General features: G+C 34.7%; 1 protein-coding gene across 4 annotated transcripts in view; it reads left to right on the top strand.

The window, feature by feature from the left end:
- The window catches only part of esyt2a (extended synaptotagmin-like protein 2a), a 75465-nt gene that overhangs the window by 6467 nt on the left and 44831 nt on the right, over positions 1–24167 (top strand). For all 4 annotated transcript variants that reach the window (XM_005171399.6, XM_693440.11, XM_021468651.3 and 1 more), the window contains exons 2-5: positions 18578–18619; positions 18728–18862; positions 19297–19373; positions 20901–20973. In XM_005171399.6, the coding sequence (XP_005171456.2) occupies positions 18578–18619; positions 18728–18862; positions 19297–19373; positions 20901–20973 (327 nt within the window). The remainder of the gene's footprint in view (positions 1–18577; positions 18620–18727; positions 18863–19296; positions 19374–20900; positions 20974–24167) is intronic.

Below are 24167 nucleotides of genomic sequence, written 5' to 3'. Positions count from 1 at the left end.
TAAGGTCAATAAAATGAGTAGGTTGTGGATAAAATTAGTGGACACTCATAAAAAATGTTTGCCTTTAGAACACTTATGAATAAGTAATTTAGGCTATAATGTATACATACCAGCTAAATGCATTCTTAATGCAAAACATTACATACAATAAAACTATAAAACTGCAGGTTAACTATGCTTATATATAACTTTAACTGTTAAAAGTTATTAGTTAATTAGGTAAAGTTTTTAGTAACAGATAAGTTATGGTAAATAATTTCCCTAACTTTTTCTAAATTTGATTAATGCAATAACGCGCACCTTTTGTAAAGCTGCTTAGAAATAATATTGTGAAAGAGCTACACAAACTCAAATTTAATTTAATTAAATTAAAACACAATTTACTCAAAAAGCTTTAGACAAGCTGTGCACAAAGAATATGCATTATTTCTCCTCAAAGCGTCAAAAAAAACCTGAAGGATGCCACCTTAGTTTTGTATTTTTATTTTTATTTGTATTTGCACATCCACACTCAGCCTAGACAGACTTGGCTCCACGTCATACTACTAACATGAAGGATTTGTGTTTAACCCAGCGTTTTGTTTTTATACAGTTTTTATACAGTGTACCGTCAAAAGATTTTTGCTGCCAGTTCATACTACTTATCTAAAATGAGCTGAATCAACACAATTCTCAAGACAATTTAACTGTTTTATGTTCAATCCACTTAAATTAGTAAAAACAGTTAAGTTAAATTAATCGATTTGTGTTGGGATAACATGAAGGAATTGTGTGAAGCCCAGCATTTTTAGATGGCACGATGTCTTACACTGGGGCAATGCAGTGGTGCAGTAGGTAGTGCTGTCGCCTCACAGCAAAAAGGTCGCTGGGTAGCTGGTTCGATCCTTAGTTGCCGTTTCTGTGTGGAGTTTGCATGTTCTCCCTGCGTTCGCGTGGGTTTCCTCCGGGTGCTCCGCTTTCTCCCACAGTCTAAATACATGTGGTACAGAATTTAAAAAAGAAAAATTTTATGTAGTGTATGAGTGTGTGTGGATGATTCCCAGAGATGGGTTGCGGCTGGAAGGGCATCCGCTGTGTAAAAATGTGCTGGATAAGTTGGCGGCTCATTCCGCAGTGGCGACCCCGGATTAATAAAGGGACTAAGCCGACAAGAAAATGAATGAATGTCTTACACTTTAAACCCTCAGAATTCTTCATATTTGGTAAATAAATTAGAGTAGATCTGAAAGTAGTTCTGTGTGACGGATATATTTATTATGGTGTGCTGGCTTTATTGCCTCTGATCAAAGTCAAATTGAGTCCTGTGGAGGCTCTGTGTTTGCATAAGCCTGCTGGAACTTTCTAAACAGGAGTTTTAGCTGGCCATCAGAGAGTGTTCATTTTCTATATGAGGTGATGAGAATATTAAAGGCTTTTTTGAGTGCATCACCTCAAAGTCAAACACAGTTTTTGCAACTATAGGAATAATTGTCTGTTGCATCAGTTTCCATCCACAGTTGTCATACTGTGCTTTCGGGAAACTGTGTATCCATCAGGACGGGATAAACTAACTTCTATCAGCAGATCTGTTCATGCTCAGCCTTATTTATCTCATCATCCTGTCATCACTGTCTGTAAATTGCTGATGCGTGTCAGTCTGTCTGCTCCCTCTCTTTCTCTCTGCAGAGATGCTTGTTTACCTCGTTCATTGAATCCGTCACACTCTTAATGATCATGGGGGAAACATATCTGCTTCAGTTTAGAAAATGGAAATACTCTGCTTCATATTGCAGTGATAAAAGTCTTGATGCATAATATATCTTAAGTAAGTTCTAGGTTTTTTTAGTTTTTTTTTTGTTTTTTTTGTTATGTTGATTAACATTGTGTTTGCTTATTTCCATTTTTAACATTGGGCTGTGCAATATATATCGTTTCAGCATCAATATTGCAATGTATACATGCACAATAGTAACATCACAAGATATGCAGTGTTGAGTCTGAATAATTGTTGACCAATAGCTGTAGAATTCAATTTAACTACTGTATTTATACAATTTATGGACACATTTGTTTTTCTTATTTGAATATTTTAAAATGAAAACAAAATTGTTACTTCCACTACTGGCAAATCAGATGATTTTGCATGTCGTCAAGAAAAACTTTACATTTTGACTTATTTCTTCTGAAGTTGTAAACGAAACAATATTTTGTACTTGATCTTAGGATTTTCAGATATTTGGATTGTGATATTTAGATAATTTTGCATTGTGATTTATTTAATTTCTGCTCCTGAATACTGGTAAACTCCCCAGAAAACCATCAAATAGAGCTATTCAAACCATCTTCTGAAATTATATTCATGTCGCAATATTTATTGCAGAAAAATAAAATATGGCCATATCAGATTTTTCAAATATGGTGCAGTCCTATTGGATTACTTTTAAAGTCTTCTAGCACAAACTTAATTCTAAATCTACTTTCATTTAAATCATATTTCTTGTGTTTTTGATCTGTTTTATTAATCAACCATAACATCATACAAATATTAACTGGTTATTGTTATTGCAGAATAACACTGCTACATTTTAATGGCTGTTTGTTCCTTATATTTGGGATTGCTTTGACTTTGTAATAATATCGGGTGACATAGCAGCTCAGTGGTAGGCACTGTTGCCTCACAGCAAGAAGGTTGCCGGTTCAAGTTCCGGCTTGGTCAGTTGGTATTTCTGTATGGAGTTTGCACGTTCTCCCCGTGTTTGCATGAGTTTTCTCCGGGTGCGCTGGTTTCCCCCACAGTACAAACACAAGCGCTATAGGTGAATTGAACTAAATTGGCCAGAGTGTATGTGTGTGAATGAGTGTGTATGGATGTTTCCCACTACTGGGTTGCAGCCAGAGGGCATCCGCTGTGTAAAAAAAATGCTGGATAAGTTGCTGGTTTATTCAGCTGTGGCGACCCCTGATAAATAAAGGGACTAAGCCGAAGGAAAACAAACAAATGATTGAATAAATCTCAAAATCTCTTTTTAATTAATTAAATTAATTTTGACCTACATCGCAGTACTCCAATGCTTTATTGCCGTTATTAGACTTAAACATTGCACAGAGATGGCAGACTAATAAAAGTCCCACTCACAACACTTAATGCCATGATGGATCATATATATATATCAAGGATCCTTGCGGTGCAGCACTTATGAGATTCCCAAATTAATTGTTGATTGTAGAACAAAAAAGGATTTGTAACATTTATATTGGGTTTGTCAAGGGCGTAAATTTGCTTTTGATATTGATATGATTTGATATAGGACCTACTTTGACCCCAATCCCACCCTTTATAAAATCCTGGGCATGCAAACAAGATAGCACATTCTATTTCGCACTTTAAAAACTATTTAATAAAATAAATAAATAAATAAATAGATAAAATACAATTTGTAATAAAAACAACATTAAATCAAGCATGTCTTATGGTGCAAAAGTATTTATAATGCTTGTAATTTACATGATTTCATTTTGACACAATAACCATTTTATCTTGTTGTTTTTCATAATCATTTTGGAGGCCAAAATCGAAAAAAAAATTTTATTAATTGCACATCCATGGTTACTATTATGGTGGATTTGTTGCGAACTTGACTTCAAGTGACTGATAAGTTTTCTTTAAAATGTAGCTGCTTATGTTCATATCTCACCTGACACAGTAAGCCTGACTGAAAAAGTTCGACAAAGCATTATTCTATTTTGGAGGTGATTATTTATTGGTGGGGACATTTTAATAATCTGTGGATATTGGTGGGGACATGTCCGCTCCGTCAATGCTAATTCTACACCTTTGAGGTTTGTGCATTTGGTCTTAAAATGACAGCTGTTAATAAAACAGCAAAGACCAAAGGTCACTCATTGCTACAGTAAGTGTTCAATAACGTTTGGATAATCAATAGTTGTCATACAGTTTTAAATAAAATAATTACACAAGACTGTATGAGGCTTGGCGTCACGGTCACTGGTTTGAGTCCCACCTGGGCCGGTTGGCATTTCTGTGTAGAGTTTGCATGTTCTGACATGCGCTATGAGTGTATTGGAGGAACTTAATTGGCCGCAGTGTATGAGTGTATGTAATATTATTTCAAATATAGACACGATCGTGGGCCCTCTGGACAAAATTAAAACCGATCGCAATTTTAGACGGGCTCAAAAAGAACATCAGGGCACTGCAGATTTTGTTCTTCTTGGCTTTGTGGCTGTTCATTAAGACGATGACTAGGTTTGTTTGAGCTTGGGTCAACCAAGGCTTGTTATTATATGTATATTATATTACGGTGTAATTCTCGGCTGTGTATTTAAAACATGGCGGTTCCTTTGTTTTCATTTTGGCTTGGTGCGCAGCAGATGATGTATCTCTGTAAACCAATAGCATTCAGCTGCGAGTCTAGCTCTGCCTTTTGGTACCCTTGGTACCCTTTGCAAAGGGTGCCGAAAAAGTGGTACGGTACGGTTTGGTTCGGTATGCCTTTTGACAGTGGAAACGGCCATAAATAGAAGCATACAGAACCGTACCACTCAGTGGAAACGGGCCAATACACTCTCTCATTTATGACCCATTTTCACTGAGTTGTACAGTATGGTACAGAACCGAATGGAACCATACCATGCCACTTTTTTGTCCCTATTTGCAAAGGGCACCAAAATGCTGGGCTAGATGCACAGCTGAACGCTATTGGTTTACAGAGATACATAATTCCCTCGCGCACAAAACCAAAATAAAAATAAAGGAACCGCCATGTTTTAAATGCACAGCTCAGAATTACACCGTAATATTATATACATATAATAACGAGCCATGGTCTACTAGGGCTCAAACAAACCTTGCCGTAGTCTTGATTAACGCCCACAAAGCCAAGAAGAACATGTGCCCTGTTGTTCTTTTAAAAGCGCGTCTAAAAGTGCGAGCGGTTTTACTTTGACCAGAAAGCTCACGATCGCATCTATATTTGAAATAATGAACTTTTTGAGCTCGTATTATAACCTGATTATGATCATTGAAGCACGTTGATATCTGATCCTGTCAGAAGGGAAGAAACGCGAGAGTAAAGCGCGAAAACACAAAGGAAAAACAGCAGCAAATGATGCGTCTGCAACCTAAAACATGAACAAACTAACATGTTTAACTATTGTCATCACTTTTTAGACTATTATGTTAGAATTACTTTCTAACAGGTTACATTTGCTGGTGAAGATTAAAGACATATATGAGAGTTTTGCACTGACTGTGGGCTATATTTTGTGTTGTTTTTGAACCTAAATAAGAACTAAATGTATGCTTTGTGTAGTTAACCTGTAAGTGGTAACATATTGGAGACTGTAAGGGTCTGTATGTGTCCATAAATGTTGCATTTAATAATTTATTTTATATAGTTGCCGACAGTTACAGTAGGCTATTTCACACTGTCATTGATCTGCAGTTATAATCAAATTATGTTCATTGAAAAGTATTAATAAACATTTATACAGAAGTATTTATGGTTCTGAAAAGCATCTTTTTTGTGACAAGTGCTTCTCATATATGTGAATGACCCCTACAGTTTTACTGTAGACATTTTCTCGAGTAAAAATGACGCTGTCTAAACCTTTCTGTTGTACACCACGCCCACCAAAAGAGTACAATTGGTACCATTTTAGCAGTGGAAACACAAGCCTGATAAAGGTGACCCGTACCGTACTGTACCACTCAGTGGAAAGAGCCGTATGGGTTTTCCAGTTCTGGGTTGCGACTCACTGAAAGGGCATCCCCTGTAAAACATCTGCTGGAATAGTTTGTGGTTCATTCTCCAGTTGTGACACCTGATTAATTAGGGACTAACCTGAAGGAAAATGAATGAATCTAAAAATACTATTTCTGTTTGTGGCATTCTTTAACTTGTCTTTAATGTTTTACATTTGTATTATATTGATAAGTTGTTTTCACTGATGTGAAAATGGATCACATTTGTTCCTTAAAACTGCAATACGATTTGCTTTTTATTCAAATTGAAAACTGCATCAGCCAATGCCAATGGAAAACATTTGGCCAAAATTTGATCACTTGAGCTTCAAAGCTTCAAGTCCTTCTGCTGAAAGTCTTCAAAAGCAAAGCATCAAGTTTTGCAAACACAATCACATGTAATAGCTAATACATATAACAGAGCAAGAACTGTTCTTCCTCATCATTGATATTTTCTGCATTAGTTTTGTGCCATTTAAACTCCACCAGTGGATGAAAATAATTTCGTTCAATCAGCTTCTTGCATTTGAGTCTGACACACACTGACTGTCTGGAATGCTGATTGTCTAACACAGACGAAAAAAGCAGCAGATGCCCTTTGACCTGTTGACCAGTGGTGCTGAATCATCACAGAAATGCCTTTGATTCCTCAGTCTGCTGTTCTCAAAACGCAATCTTCCTCCACCTCCGGTCGACTCACTTAAGATCAAATGTGGTCAAAACCTATATGAAGTTCCTATTCATAGATGTTCATTTTTCTATCAGGATGAGCTTGCCAGAGTGTTTTTGTCCTCATCTGTGCAGCAGGTTGTGTACATGACAAACTTGTTTGCTTGGTTAGGAAATGACATTGCTTAATTGAACAGATCAGATCTTGCACAGATGCACACATTCATGCCCACACCCATAAATCTCACACACATTACTGCATTTGGTCAGCATGCTAGCATGATTCAGCTGTACATGCTTGAACTAGTTCTTTGTGTCTTGGTAAAACTGCCTTGTTTTACCTGGAATTGGACATTTTTGTCTTGTTTTTAGTGGCCTGTGATTTTGCCAAGGAGGATGCGATCCTGGATTTACATCTATGTTGATTCTGGAACATCATTTTTGTTTGCAAATGTAATCCATACCTATTACCTACCCCTAAACCCAACCATAACTGTAAATTGGGGAATAATAGTTGGATAACTATCATGTAGAAGTGCGTGAACTTAAGATAAACTGTAAACGTATCCCTTTATTCTGATTGGCTGATTGGAATATTGTTTCAGGATCAACATAGACGTTAATCCAGGAACATGTCCTACTTGCTGTAATCAGGCTGGTTGTTATGATGCATTCAATGTTAACTGCAAGCTACCTCGTCTTTTACAGTACAAATTGTCCCCTTATGTTTACCTTTTATTTGCTAGTTCAACACAGTGGTTTTCAGTTTTGCATGACTTATTTCACTGAAACATCACTAGCAAGTGAAGTAAACTACAATGAATCTACATACATTTACATTTAGACATTTAGCCATTTACATTTAGACATTTAGCCTCCACTAGCCACTTTGGCTGGTTGAAAATAATTTTTAAATTGTGGTTTTCTTAAAAGCAGGGTTCGACTATAAGAATGACCCAATATGCGTGCAAATGTGATCTTTGAATGGAGAAACAGCACGACTAACAAAAATAAATAAATAAATAAATAAAAAATGCTTTCACGCGAGCAGAAGAAAGCAGATAGATACTGAATGAGAGGATAATCTTGTACTTGATACATCTTGTACTTTATATTTGTATAATGTCCATTGTAGTTTATTAAATGTAAAAATCAAAGACACAAGTCTGTTTGAAATAACCAGTTTCATTTCACATTTATGGTGATTTATGTTTATATTTTCTTAAATCAAGCATATTGACTTTAATATTATTATAAAATTAATTATAAGTCTGTGTTTTATAAAAGAAATAGTTTTATTGTGAATGGACAGTGAAACCGATGAATCCATGTTGGGTTAAGTGATGTTATAAAGTACTGTAAACTGATGTTCCATTTGAAGAAGTAACCGACTTGTGTCCTCACATCCTTTGGAGTTCGTTCTTCCAAGTTTGAACTTGGCAAGTCTGAATTTCCAAGGATGCAAGTCTGAACTTTGCGTACTTGGTATTGAGAAACAGCTAATAATTTGGTGTTGTGGTATGGTGAGGTATGAGAGATAAAGGGCTCTTGGTTTTAATCTATAGGCTAATATAGTGCACATCATTTTTAGAAACAATTGAAATTGTTAGTTAGTGTCATATATTAATACATCTTCAGGATTCACCTTATGTGCTTTAAATTTTTGCAAATAATACGAACGAGTTCCTTAAAATAATACTATTAAAAGTATGATAGAAATTAGACCCTTTTCTTTTCCAAAAAATAGTTATTGGGTTTTGTTTGAATTTCAGAACAAAATATCTTGAAACAAAATACAAACTTATTTTGAAATATAGAACCATCAGGAATCAAACGAATGGTTAAAAAGGTGAAAATAAAAGCAGAAATAAATTACACAAATTCAAACAACAATTGTCAAATAACAACATAATTAAAAAAATGTTTATAAATAATAAAAATGTTTAATGCACATTTTTGTACATTTGCATTTCACAGCTTTCCAGTGTGTTTTTTCTTGCTGGTTAAACAATTTTGTTAATTGTTCTGCTGGAATATAAGATATTTGAACAACACAATAGGCACCAACAAGGGTTTAAAAGCTCAAACATTTAAAAATGTTGCAAGGTCCACTTGATTTGAAAAGTGTTGAAAAATATTTTAATCCTTCTTTAACAGTGTATGTCAGCTTGTTATTTTCTTAAATGGCTTCAAGATGGCCTTTGAGGTTCTTTCCATTTTAAAGCAATAACTTCCTTTGCTTGGAGTAAACTAAAATCTATTAGTTTGCAGTTCCTTGTGTTCACATCCAGATTTACAGCGTATATATTCAGCAGAAATTTTTTAAATAAATGTCTAAATTTTACGGTAAACTACCTTATTTCATCAATTTATTGCATTATTCACTATTGTTTTGAATTACTAAAATCTACACATTATACTTTTTGTTGCACAAAATACCATGATGCAGTGAATGATAATTAGTACATTTAGGGTTATTTACTGTATATATTAGTGAAACTTACTGTTAATTACAGTTAGGTCCATAAATATTAAGATATCAACACGATTCTAAAATGTTTGGCTCTGTACACCAACACAATCGATTTGAAATGAGTCAAAGATGAGATTTAACTGCAAACTGACAGCTTTGAGAGTATTTACATCCAAATCGGGTGAACACTGTAGGAATTACAACAGTTTACTCATTTGGCTCTCACTTGTTAAGTGACCAAAAGCAATTGAACAGAATAATAAGAATAAATCAAACGTTCACTTTTTAGTACTTGGTTGCAAATCCTTTGCAGTCAATTGCAGCCTGAATGCTGAAACTCATAGACATCACCAAACGCTGGGTTTTATTCTTGGTGTTCCTCTGCCAGGCCTCTACTGCAACTGTCTTCAGTTCCTGCTTATTTTTGGAACATTTTACCTTCAGTTTTCCCTTCAGAATCATATTCAGGTTAGGAGATTGACTTGGCCATTGCTTAACATTCCTCTTCATTTCCTTCAAAAACTCTTTGGTATTTACGTATTACGTTTGCATATGTGCCACCCACTTGTTAAGGGACCAAAAGTAATTGGACAATTGGCTTCTCAGCTGTTCCATGGCCTGGTGTTTGTTTTTCCTTCATTTTCCCAATTATAAAAAGCAGATGAAAGGTCCAGAGTTCATTTCAAGTGTGCTATTTGCATACTCTTGAATGAAAGCTGACAGTCTGCAGTTAAAGCACAGCTTGTTCTTTTAATTGCAAATCCATTGTGTTGGTGTATAGAGCCAAAAGTGTTAGAATTGTGTTGATGTCCCAATAGTTATGGACCTGACTGTAAGTTACAGGTTACAGATTTTTACTGTTGCATTTTTACAGTTTTTCTGTTGAAATCACAGCCATTTCGTATACAGCGCTTGTCATGTCAAAGCTGCACTATTTTACCTCATTTTAATTCCTATTTTACCGTATTTAGGGATCTCAGGTGCACTCGGTGTACTATTTCTGTAAATAAGGCTTTGACCCTTGGCAGTGCATTCTTGGCTCTTTGAAGGCCAGTGTTTGTGTGTGTTTATGGCAGAGATAAGACATGTTCAGATGCACTGTTTGTAATATCAGATCAGATCAGAGCAGCTCAGCGTCTGACAGGCCATGGGAATTAGCAGGCTAACTTTAGCCGCTGTCTGCTCTCTGCACATATAATCAGGAAATAACACAGCTTTGAGTCATAGGCTGGCTTTCTCCCTCAGGAAAATATGAGAAAGAAATGGAGCCAAAGTCAAGTCAGGGGTTTTCCATTTGGTTTTCTTGGCAAATCTCTCTCTCACATGCTTTTGTGCCACATCTTTCCATATAGGTCCGTTTCTCCTTAGCACTGTTTACACTAATCCATGTTAAGGAAAGTAAGATGATGAGCCTGAGAGAGAGAGAGAGAGAGAGAGAGAGAGAGAGAGAGAGAGAGAGAGAGAGAGAGAGAGAGAGAGAAAGAGACAGAGAGTGTGTTTCTACAAGCAAGCAGCATGATGCAAGAAATATAGAACACTGCTATTAAAATCAAGAAAATACTAGTAAAATAGTGATGTAAATGGAAATTTATGGGAAAATAACTAGACACTAAGTGAATACAATGAATTAATTATTTAAAATTATTTATAAATGAAAGAACCAAGTGAATGAATGAATAAAGCAAGTACATGGATGAATAAATTAAGGGAATAAATGAATGAATGAATGAAGGAATGAACAAGTGAATAAATTAAAGAATGAATGAACCGAGTGAGTGAGTGAACTGAATGAATGAATGAATGAATGAATGAATGAACTAAGTGAATGAATGAATGAACCAAGTGAGTGAGTGAACTAAATGAATGAATGAACTAAGTGAATTAATGAATAAACTAAGGGAATGAATGAATGAACCTAGTGAATAAATTAATAAATGAATGGACTAGGTGAATGAATGAATTAACTAGATGAATGAATGAACAAGATGAATGAATGAACCAAGTGAATGAATGAACCAAGTGAATGAATGAATTGATGAATGAACTAAGTGAATGAATGAATGAATTAATAAATGAACTAGATGGATGAATGAATGATTGAACAAAGTGAATTAATGTACCAAGTGAATGAATGAATTGATGAATGAATAAGTGAATGAATGAATTAATGAATGAATAACTAGATGGATGAATGAATGAATGAACCAAGTGAATTAATGAACCAAGTGAATGAATGAATTGATGAATGAACTAAGTGAATGAATGAATGAATGAATGAATGAATGAATGAATGAATGAACGAACGAATCAACTAGATGGATGAAGGAATGAATGAATTAGATGAATGAATGAATTAACTAGATGAATCTATGAACGAGATGGATGAATGAATGAACTAAAGTCAAAGTCAGCTTTATTGTCAATTCAACCACATGTACAAAACATATAGAGAATCAAAATTACATTACTGTCAGACCCTAGGTGCCTAACATATAATATTAATACAAAAAGTAGAGTTTCTAAGAAAGGATTTACAGTAAATATAATTATACATAAAATGTAATCTAAATATATACATAAAATGTAGTCTAAAGAATGAAAATAAATAAATAAAAATTAAACAATACAATGACATTAAGGGCATATGGCAATGAGTGCAAATATAGAATAGTATATAGTGCAAAAAGGCTTGTGAATGAATAAATGAATTAAGTAAATAAATAAATAAATGAATGAATGAACCAAGTGAATGAATGAACCAAGTGAATGAATGAACCAAGTAAATGAATCAGGGGTCACCAACCCTGTTCCTGGAGAGCTACCTTCCTGCAGATTTTAGTTGCAACCCTGACCAAACACACCTGTTTGTAATTATCAAGTGCTGCTTTAGGTACTATTAATTGGTTCAGGTGTGTTTGATCAGGGTTGGGACTGAATTCTGCAGGAAGGTAGCTCTCCAGGAACAGGGTTGGTGACCCCTGAACTAAGTGAATGAATGAACTAAGTAAATGAACTGAGTGAATGAATGAAGTTTTGATTGTAAGTTCTGCATGTGCAGTTGTGTAAACAGCACTGACATACATTTTTTTGTCAGTGAAATGTCAACCATTACACACCTAATACAAATGTCATTTCCAGCAGTCCCTGTCTGATATCACCCATGTCATTTTTTTATTAAATTTTAAATATATTAAATAGGTAAACAATTTTGACTGTAACGTTGATAGTTTGACTAAAAATACTGCTTGCTAGCCAGAAACTTTTCAAGATGGATTCAAACCAGTTTTTCATCAAAAAGGGCAGATGTACAAGTGTCAATTGTTTGTGAATCGCACTGCACTGCTGCTGTGTGTTTATTTTCTGAGAGTGATTGAACAACACAGATGCTCAAGAAACCCTATTGTGAAAATCACTGGTGTCCTGTTTTTTTTTTTTTTTTAAATTGTATCTCTCTTCACAAGAGTGTGGAATGTGCAGTGTTGACAGATTTACTGTTAATGCGAAAACTCATGTGTGCTTTTTCAGTATAGTGGTGTTTACATAGAATATTGTATTCTGTTTAAAGGTTCAATCTGAATGGCAATTCTCTGTGTAAACACCTCAAAATGGGCAAACCAATTGATATTTCAATCAGTTTCTATTCCATATAGGACATGTAAACACTTGATCAGAAAACTGAAACTGGACAGTTTTGTGCTTGTGCTGTAACTTTTGTGTCAGTACATTGCTATGAGAAACATTGTCATAAGAAGGATTGTGACATAATATTAAGCAAAACTGTCTTGATACTTTGATCAGACATCTTGTTTTGGGAATGTTTTTACTGCTCGAGTAATAGGGGCATCATTACATAAAGATGTGGGTGTTTATTATGCAGTGTGTGTTCATGTTTGTGAAATACACTGGCGTAAACTCAATCATTTTATTAAGCATTTGTGTTATTGATCTGTCAGAATTATGAGCCAAATGTATGTAAATGTGGATGGTGCAACACAGATTGAGAGAGCTTGTTTTGCTGCACCATTTTCAGCAGTTTGGCTTAATGTTCTAGTTAAACAACCACGTTGTGTCATTATAATGAGGTCATATAATGATTAATGGAAATGATGAGTAATGAGAATCACACTGGTTCATTTTTAGTTTTAGAGAAGTGGAAAGTTATGAGTTGTCATCTAGTGATTGGCTATTTTGAGCAATGGTAAAACACTTATAGTTTATTTAATGCCATCAGATCAAATATGATATGCATACTGAGGTCAGTTTGATGGGATGTTCTAGAAAAAGCATGGGGCTTTTCTTGGTTAAAGAGCTTTTTATGACTAAGAGTGCTGTTTTAAAATCAGCATCACTGAAATTAATATTTGACATTTCCAAAATACAGACAGCAGTGTTTTGTTTCTGGATGTTTTTAAAAGAATCGAGTGAGTCAATGAATGAGTCATTGAATCATTAAGCCAGTTATATTCTTCAATCTGAATGAATCATTTAAACAAATCGGTTGAAAAATTGACTCTCTTAAAAAAATTCACCTACTGACACCTAAATTTTGTGTAGTTTCATGCGTAAAGATATAAAATTTTAATATTTAACATTTGTTTATTCAAAAAGAGAAACATTTAAGAGGCTAAAACATCAATTTTGCACTAATTTTCTATTGACAATACCTTCATGCTACCTCTGAACTTCATTACATCTTTGAACCGTGGCCTAGAGGTCAGCTGTTTCGATCAATACAAATTTTCAAAACAATTTTTCATAGATTTTCACTCAAAGTTCATATTCAGTGGCATCACATTAAATGTGGCCTATTAAGATCAGTTTGAAATGATTTTCTAGATCAGGGGTTTTCAAAGTGTGAGGCGCGCCTCCCCTGGGGGGGCGCCAGAGCATGTCAGGGGAGGCGCGGGAAGAAATATAATACAATAAAAATATAATTATTAAGTTTAATTATTATATGTATTTTTTATTATATGTAAACGTTTTAATTAAATAAAGCAAAAAAAAATAATAATACGTCAAATATAAGAAAACCTTTTTTACCCAGAAGGCCATAGCTGTGAATTCGCTTCTGTTTGGCAAGCCCGCCAATACAGGTATATGCCTGCTAATACAATGGGTCGGTTTCTGAGACCCCCCGATTCAAAGCTGTAATGAAGTTCACAGCCCTTTGGCCGCCGGGAAGGAGGCGGCGGAGAACCGACGCAGTTTTAAAATGATTTATTAATAACAGTGACGGCAGCTCCTCACGGAGGTTGCCGTCTAAACCAAAACAAACGGACAGCAGCTCCTCACGGAGACTGCCGTCAAACTGAAAGCAAAAGTAAAATATGTCCGGCCCGGTCCTCTCTCAGCTTCCTTTGCCCTTGTTCCTCCTTTTATGATCCAGAGCTCCTTCCGTGGGATCCGAGTCAGGTGCGCACCGCAGATCCACTTACGCGGTGGCCTCACTCCGTTCCCACGGCTCTCGGCCACGCCCCCTCGCCACAAAAGCCTTCAAGTTCAGGGCTTAAACCCAAAAGACGACGATATGATGATCAGTATTTGAGTTTAGGATTTACGTGGACAGGACCAGCTGATAAACCACGACCTTTATGTGTGGTTTGTCAAAATATTTTGGCTAATGACAGCATGAGACCCGCTAAACTTCGACTGTTTTGACTGGGATGGACAGTTCTTGGATCTGTTCTATTCATATTGAACCATCATCCTAGTTTTAAAAACGTTATATTAAAATACTTGTTATTACTCTAAATAATTGCACTTTCATGCAAATGATGATAAAAGTGAGTTAACAGTCTGACATCTGTCTGTGTCTTTATATATATATATATATATATATATATATATATATATATATATATATATATATACATATATATATATATATATATATATATACATATATATATATATATATATATATATATATAYAYATATATATATATATATATATATATATATATATACATACATATATATATATATATATATACATACATATATATATATATATATATATATATATATATATATATATACATATATATATATATATACATACATATATATATATATATATATATATATATATATATATATACATATATATGTGTGTGTGTGTGTGTGTGTGTGTGTGTGTGTGTGTGTGTGTGTGTGTGTGTGTGTGTTTGGGAGGAGGGGGGCGCCAATGGATAAGTTGTGTCAAAAGGGAGGCCCACTGTCTTAGACTTTGAAAAACCCTGTTCTAGATGAAGCATGACTGACAATTTTCAGTCTAACAAGCAAAAACTAAGACTAAAAGTGATATGTTTTCTTCATTTCTTGGTTAAAGAGCTTTTCATGAATAAGAGTGCTGTTTTTTTCTGAATATATCAGCATCACTGAAATGAATACGAGACATTTCCGAAATCCAGACAGCAGTGTTTTGTTTCTTAATGTTTTTGAATGAATCAAGTGAGTGAATGATTCAATGACTCATTAAGACAGTCTTGTTCTTATCTTAATGTATCGTTTGAACAAATCGGTTGAATAAATGATTAAATGACTCGTTACAAAAACTGCATAAACTCGAACTCCTATGTATTATGATGGAGTTACTAGAGAAACGGAATATTAATTGATAAAAATGTGGTTGTGGCTTGTATTTTCTATGGAAGCTGATTGTATGTAGTAAAGTTCAGAAACATCAGGTTTCAGGAGAGTTATTACATGGACACCTCCTTCTCATGATTGCTGTTTGTTTGCATAGCGCTGTCAAAACAACAGGTTAACACACTTAATATACCTCAGACAGGCATAGTCTGAGAATTTAACTGAAAACAAACAGGAAGTGCATTGTCAGATTTCTAATTTAGATAACAAGGGCAGGCAGTTTTTTTAATGACATGCACAGATGAATTGTTCACCACAAAACTAGCAATGTGAGCTAACAAAACCAATATGATTTTATTTGTACTTTAAGAAATGCACATGCTGACACCTAAACTTTGTGTTGTTTCATGCAATTTTAACAGTTTTTTATTAAAAAAAGAGAAGTATATAAGGCTGTATTGTTAATTATGCACTTATTTTCTATTGTAAATACATTCATGCTAAACTACATTATTAATTGATATTAATACAAATTCAGTTTCTTCTGCACTGATTTTTAAACCATTAGAGTTGGGCTGGGCAATAGATCTACCTTTTACTCCCCTGTTTTTCTTGCTTGAAGGGATACCCCAGAATATATATAATAAAAACCAGAGATATATACTACATATACTTTTACTAAGTGCAAGAAAGACCACAACAATAAATTGGATGAAGCCACACCCTCCAACAATAGTACAGTGGATAGAAAAACTTGAATGTATATATAGACTGCTCAACTTCAACTTCAACTAAAACTGGATGTTTTTAAACAAAGATGGGCACCTGTCACGTTGTATCTGAATAGGACATAGTATTTCTAGCTCCTTTGAAACTGAAAATATTGTATGTTTTTCTTTTTTTTTCCGTAATTTATTTTTATTTACATCTTTGGCTTCTGTTGTTTTTTTTATTAATTATTATCGCTATTAATAATCGCTGCTGTCACTGAATGTTCTGTTCTGTAAAATGTTTTAATGTATAAAAAAAAGTAAAAAAAAAAAAATAGGGCTGGGCAATTTCGCCAAAAATCTAAATCTTGATTAATTGAACATTTTAAGTCGATTACAATTAATGAACGATTATTTGATTTATTTCTGCAACAAGTTTTGTGCAGTAAATATGTTCACATATTACAAGTGAGAGATCTTTGAATGAAGAGTGCATTGATTTTAAAATTGAAGGAAACACACACTATCTACTCTCTATTATTGTGTGTTGATCATCAATGTTGAACAACTGAAATTAAAACACACTGCATAAAACAAACAGTCACTTTTTATATAAAAGTGAAAATAAACAACTTGCACTTTTGGAAACAAAATTAATTATTTTCTATGTTACATTTTTAATATTAAAAGTGGAAAATAAGCAGGATCTCTTCTAAATAAAATAGCTTGCATATGCTTTATAAATTTTAAACTGCATATTTTGAATCTTCTGTAAACAAATATTTAAGATAAATAATAATTTTATTGTAATGGAAAATATGTTGTCTCTGGTGCAGCTTCCAATCATTTTTAGTAGTTATGTTTCCATCCAAAAATGCAAATTCACTTTAAGCTCAAAACTGGATTATTGCATAAAAGATGTGCGAATAAAGCAGCGTTTTCCCTTCCAACATGTCAAAGTGAACAAAATCGTCACTTCCTGATTATCTGGCTCCAAAAATAAAAAGTAAAAATGGAATTTGCTGTGGTAGGAGAAGCTGCGTCAATCTTTTTTTTTTATTTAATAAATTACTTGCACCTCAGAAGGCAATCCTGACACGCAGTGAACATGTGGTGGCGTTTGAAGGGGTGGAGCACAGGCGCTCTTGATTCTGGAGGTCATTAATAATAACACTAATACTGAAATGGTAAAGCGTTTCAGATGTTTTACAGTCTGCTCAGCCTATTGGTTTGTCCATTCACACATATTTTTATCATCGCATGATCTCTTATAACAAAATCACATGACTTTTTTAATGCCTATACAGGAATTTCTTTGGTAAGTGCTTTCATCGTAGTTTATGTGCATCTTTTCTTATCGAATAAAAAGTTTGTCCGACTCAGTTATGCGCATTTGTTTTTTATGCTCATTTTCAGAATTGATGCGCATCTTGGCATTTCCATCAACCAGTTTTTTATGCACATCTCCAAAATTCCCATTAAATAGGTGGATGGAAACGTAGCTATTGCATTACAAACTTGTGACATGTAGTTACATTTTTTGAGAGGTGCACGGGCATGCGACCGCATGAAGGCTCCGCCAGATTGTACCCATGTTTTCATTGCAGAAGTATAAAGTAGCCTTAACAGAGCGGGGTCACATGACTCCACATGAGGTACAAAAAGTAATTGAACAAATTGACCAGGAAAACTTTTTATCAATTATAGGTTTTGAATTTTTTGATTACTTTTCGCTGAATCGGTCTTCCATAGGACATAACACAAAGAGAGAAGTGCTTACAATTTAATTTTTCATTATGTTCCAGAGAATTATAAAAAAGATATAGCTAGCATTTGACAAAGGACCGCCTCCAGAATTTTGTTCCAGTTCAGTGCTGGATTCGGCTAAACATTGGCTATAAAATTGGTAAAACAATTTTTCATAGATTTTCACTCAGTGTGCATATTTAATTGCATCAAATCAAATATGGCCTATTGAAATCAGTTTGAAAGGATGTTAAAATGTCAAACTGCCAATTACGGCTGAGCAATTTGGGGAAAATATCTAATTGCAAGTTTTATTTTATTTATTTAAATTATTATTATTATTTAATTTGTTTATTTAATTATTTAATTATTATTTTCCTCTTGAGGTTAACTTATTGCAATGTTTCAAATTGTGATTCAATTTCAATTGATTGAACAGCCCTACTGTCAGTTTAAATAACAAAACAGTGTCTCTTGTCACTACGTGCTCTATAATTGAAAAATCAATGTGCCATTCTGATAAAGCTTAAAATATTGATTTGCTTTCACTAAATGCTTTTGAAGCATCCATGAAAACATATATAATTACAAAATAAAAGCATTGTAATTAATCAGTCTTTTTTTTTTTTTTTTCCATTGTTTCAGGTTCATTTTCCAGATGTGGAGAGAGTGGAGTGGCTCAATAAGGTGTGTGTGTGTGTGTGTGTGTCTAGTTTTATAAAAATAGATCTGGATCTATGCTAACCCAGAAATGTTTCCTCAAGAGTATTAACTCTCTCTTTTTTACACTAACAGACTGTGCAGCAGATGTGGCCGTATATTTGTCAGTTTGTAGAGAAAATCTTCAAAGAGACCATTGAACCAGCTGTGCAGGGAGCAAACACGCACCTTAGTACTTTCACCTTCTCCAAGATAGATATGGGGGACAAGGTACATGCACATGTTTACTTAGCTACCTACATATCTTTCTATATGATGACATACCATAGATCTAACACAGTTCCTGAATGTGCTTGTAATTTTTTTTTGGCATTTAAATATTGCACAAACATCATTCAAAATAAAGAATTAATAAAAATATATATTTTTATTTTGATAGTATTTTTCAGTTTCCAGTAATTTATTTTTTTATTTCAATTTTTTTGTTTATTTTTTATGATTTTTTTTATTTGTAGTTTTTTTATTATAGTTTAATTTAACTAAATGAAAGATAGGAACATTTCTTTGGTATAAAGCCAAATTAAAAGGTAACATTTAAACAATATCTTTTAAACACATAATCATTAAACAAATATTTGTAAAAATTGTTTTAGTATTTATAATGTTGTTCTTAATATTTTTCGTGTTTGTTCATCTGTTTGCAGCCTCTCAGGGTGGATGGAGTGAAAGTTTATACAGAGAATGTCGATAAACGACAGATTATTATGGACCTACAGATCAAGTAAAGCATACACACACACACACACACACACACACACATTTAATGGGGTGGTCCACTACGATATCATATTTAAAACTTTAGTTGATGTGTAATGTAGCTGTGTGAACATGAACAACATCCTTGAATATAATACTCTCATAGTTTAATGCAAAGGAAGACATTGGCTTTTACAGTTTAACGTTTGGGGACTACAAAAAATACATCCGGGCTAGTGAGATCACAAAGGCTTCATACACCGCACAGGGAAGGGGTGTGGCCAGAGGCGGGGTAATACTGTAATGTTTTAACAGAGGAAGCTAAAATGCCATCCAAACACTGCTATTTCCACAGAGCTTCTTTTGCTATAGCTAGCATTTGACAAAGCACAGCTTCCAGAATTTCTTCCAGTTCAGTGCTGGATTAAGCTAAAAACTCCTCAAAGGAGCAGCAGCTCCAACCATAAAAGAAGAAGCTGTGGATTGGGATCCACAACCTGCAAGTATTTTCATTTGTTAAAATTGATGTATTACATGCGTAGTGTCTAATGTTAACGGTATATTGTAGCAAGGACATAAACAAGGATGTAAACCACAGGAAATGTTGTTTGGAACCATCAACAATTTAGCTACAAATTCATATTTATTCGTCACAGCCCTGCAGTGTCTCTCTATGCGGACACTTTCCCTGCATTCTACATTTCAAATAATGAACTGGCAAAAGTTATGTGGACGTTTCATATTACTTACACCTACTTATAACCAGGGCCAGAAGGAATCTGCGGACGTTTTTTGCTATTTCTGCGGAAAGTTTTGGTAAAAATCTGCAGATTTCTGCGAAATTATTTTGGGAGTATCCAGCGGAGTATCATAACTTAAACCTTAATATATTAAATAAAAAGTAATAAATTACTGAATAAAAACTGAATAAATTTAGATTTACACATTTACTCAAGTAACTAAACAGAATTAATAATGGGCTAAAGATCTGCAGAAATCTACGGAATTTTGCGGAAAATCTGCAGAATTCTGCGCGCACAGATTCCATGTGGGCCTACTTATAACTCAAATATTTGTGAAAGACACTTGTCAGATTTTATTTTAGAGAGCAGGCGTGAGGTTCAGCTGTGTCCTCTGTGTTTGATTCAGTCTTAAACTGATAGTGCTAACAGCTACTCTGACTGACAGTATTTACACTGCGCAAAAGTACATGCTTGTTGGGGGGTGACTCTTTTCCTGGTGACCTGGAGCCGATCTGTGAATCACAGCACGTTATGTTAGCTGACCAATCAGAGCCTCTTAAGGGATGGCTTTCGGAGGAACTAGGAAAAATGACAGTCATTTTTATGTTAGCTGAGTAGCTGTATATAATCAAAGTAAGATATATGAAAAAATATCGTGATTTTCTACAAAAGACTCGTGAGCACACATTGCTTTGCATCTTATAAACACAACCAAGCCTTAAAAATACACCCTGGACCACCCCTTTAACCCCCGAGTCTCATAATTGACCTCTAGAAACTGAAACTGTCTGTTTTTTATGTTTGTGCAGTTTTGTTGGAAACACTGAAATTGATGTGGACATCAAGAAATACTACTGCCGTGCAGGAATCAAAAGTATTCAGGTAAAGCACTGAAACAAGTTTGTGATATGTTGACATGCCTGTTTGTGTGCCGCTTACGTGAGATGTTTATACTTGAGTTGGTCATCATTACAGTGATAAGAATCAGAGTGAGCACACATGAGCTTTGAAGAGGCTGAACTGTGTGTCCAAAGAGCTTCTTTACTCTGTTAGATTATAGTCATTAGCCATAATGTCTGCCCCTTCTCAAATCTGCTGGCAGAAGTTTTGCAATTATTTATATAAGCTTTTTTCTATAACTGGAGAGGAGAGTGGATATGTTACAGGAAGCAATAGGAGAGGTGGTGGTATCAGGAAGTCACTAGTACATTTTTAAATATGTATCCTATTTAAGTAGTTAACAATAATAGATGTTTATTAGATTTCCTGTCTTTATGATGAAAACTTTGTTAAAGGAACACATTATTTTGAAAAAATAGGTTCATTTTATACTAGCACTTTTAGCTTAGCTTAGCATAGATCATTGAATCAGATTAGACCAGGGATGTTCAAACTCTCTCCTGGAGGTCCAGTGTCCTGGAGAGTTTATCTCCAACTTGCTTCAACACACCTGCCAGGATGTTTCTAGTATATCTAGTAAGAGCTTGATTAGCTGGTTCAGGTGTGTCTGATTAGGGTTGGAGCTAAACTCTCCTGGACACCAGCCTTCAGGACCGAGTTTGGACACCACTGGATTAGACCATTAACCTCTCTCTTGATAATTGTCTTATTTAAAGCTTGACTATTCTGTAGTTACAGAAACTGAAGACCTGTGGAAAGATAAAGCTATTTTCTAGGCTGATGTGGCTAGGGGCTATACTTTTATTCTAGTATAATAATCAACTTAACATGGCTGCACCAGATGCAATGATTTTACCTGTTATGATGTTACCTAGCTGGGGATTAATTTCAGGTGCTGCACACTATCATTACGGTATGCTAATGGTCTAATCCAGTTCTACATTTTATGCTAAGCTAAGCTAAAAGTTCTCTCATAACATTTGCTGCAACTGGCGTAGTAATATTGCCTATTATGCTGTTATCTAGCTGGGTACTATTTTCAGGTGCTGCACATTATCGTTACGGGATGCTAAAGGTCTAATTCAATTTAACAATTTTTGCTAAGCTGAAAGTTATCTCATAACACGGCTGCAATTGTGCAGTGAAATTACCTATTATGATGTTAGCAAGCTGGGAACTATTTTCAGGTGCTGCACAGTGCACACAATCATTACGATATGTTAAGGGTGTAATCCAGTTCGACAATTTATGCTAAACTAAGCTAAAAGTTATCTCACAACATGGTTGCAACTGACGCAATGATATTAGCTGTTAAGCTGTTACCTAGTTAACTAGCTGGTGGCTATTTTTAAGTGCTGCACACTGTCATTATAGGATGCTAAGGGTCTAATAAATTCATCAATTTATGCTAAGCTAAGCTAAAAATTCTCTTATAACATGGCTGCAAATGGTGCACTGATATTACCTATTATGATGTTACCTAGCTGGGGACAAATTTTTGGTGCTGCACACTTTCATTGTGAGACGCTAATGGTCTAATCTGATTCAACAGTTTATGCTAAGCTAAAATTTCTCCCGTAGCATGGCTGCAACAGGCGCAATGATATTACCTATTATGCTAGCTTTGGACTATTTTCAAGTGCTGCAGATCTTTTAATTGCTAATAGTCTAATCCTATTCAGTAGTCTAAGCTAAGCTAAAACAGGTCCTGTCAGACCCTGAGATCAGCTGATGGGATTAAAAAATGGTAAAACTCAACTGTTGAACTATAGTAGAGTTTTAAAATTAGTCTATTTGCAAAAAGTGGGGCGTTCCTTTTAAATCTTGTTTAAAATCAGTAAACATTTTTATACTGAAGTTTTAGTCAGCATATTTAACTTTTTTAGAGGTCAGACATTAATCAAGCCCAACATTTGACCATTAAAACTCATTTCTGTATAAGGACTGAAACGAAATGGCTGTAGTAGGGCATTTGAAATGATCTTTCTTGTAAAACAACTACAATTACATTAGAAAATATTAACAATTACAAAAGTATGCCATGACACAAACCCTACATCATAGGTCTCAAACTCAATTCCTGAAGGGCCGCAGCTCTGCAGTTTTGCTTCAACCCTGATCAAACACAGCTGATCTAACTAATAAAGGTGTTCGTTACTGTTTTAAGCACCTTGATTATTTGGATCGGCTGTGTTTGATAGGTAGAAGCAAAACTGTGCAGAGCCGCGGCTCTCCAGGAGTTATTTGTTGATCTAATAAATTTATTAAAGGGATAGTTCACCTAAAACATAACACACTTTCTTACTCACACTCAGGTGGTTAGAAGCATTTATACAGGACATTTATTTCATTTGTTGAACTCAAAACAAGATATTGTTGGAATGTTGGAAACCCGCAGCCATTGATATAAAAAATATTATAGATGCCAATGGCTGCTTTCTCCAGCATTCATCATTATATCTTCTTTGTGTTCTTTGTGTAGAAGAAAGAAACACAAACAGGTTCAGAACAAATGGAGGAGGAGTAAGGCCCAATCCAAATTCAATTTTTTTTACTTTCCCCTTGGCTCTTGAAATAGCGTGTGAACGGGAACGGCTTTAAATTTACTCCTTCGAACCAATAATAAAAAAGAAATGAGACACCACTACAACACCTGCACACGTCATCATTTGTCGACTGCTGCAGTTATTCCAGTTGCGTTATTTTTTGGCATTTATCTTCAGAAAATCACTTAAGGAATTGCTATCATGTTATCATAACGATATTTTATCATATAAAAACATGTGCTTGTTTGTTGTAAAAATTGTCAAAAGATACATAAATTTGTGTATCTTGCTTGTGCAGCCATGTTGTCGTTATAGCTGGTTTATTCTGAGAGATTTTCGTACCCCTTGGTTTCTAGTGCGGTTCTGGGAAATCTCAGCTTTAAGAGCTATCTAGAATCTATCTATCTAGAAAGCTTAAGAGAATTGGGACACCTCTACTCCTTCACATGAATGCACAAAAACAGGGGTAGAGGTAAGGGGAAGGGCTAAGGGGGAGAATTATGTATAGACCATTTTGAGGGATGTAAACAATAACTATAGTCTCAGCGTATTTCCTGTTTTACATTTTTAATTTCTGTAGCCTCCGAGAATCCAAAAAAAGTTCAAATGTTGGTAAATAATCCTATGGCA

Source organism: Danio rerio, chromosome 2 (assembly GCF_049306965.1).
Source record: "Danio rerio strain Tuebingen ecotype United States chromosome 2, GRCz12tu, whole genome shotgun sequence".
NCBI classification, from domain to species: domain Eukaryota; kingdom Metazoa; phylum Chordata; class Actinopteri; order Cypriniformes; family Danionidae; genus Danio; species Danio rerio.
This window is presented reverse-complemented; position numbering and strand designations above follow the sequence as displayed.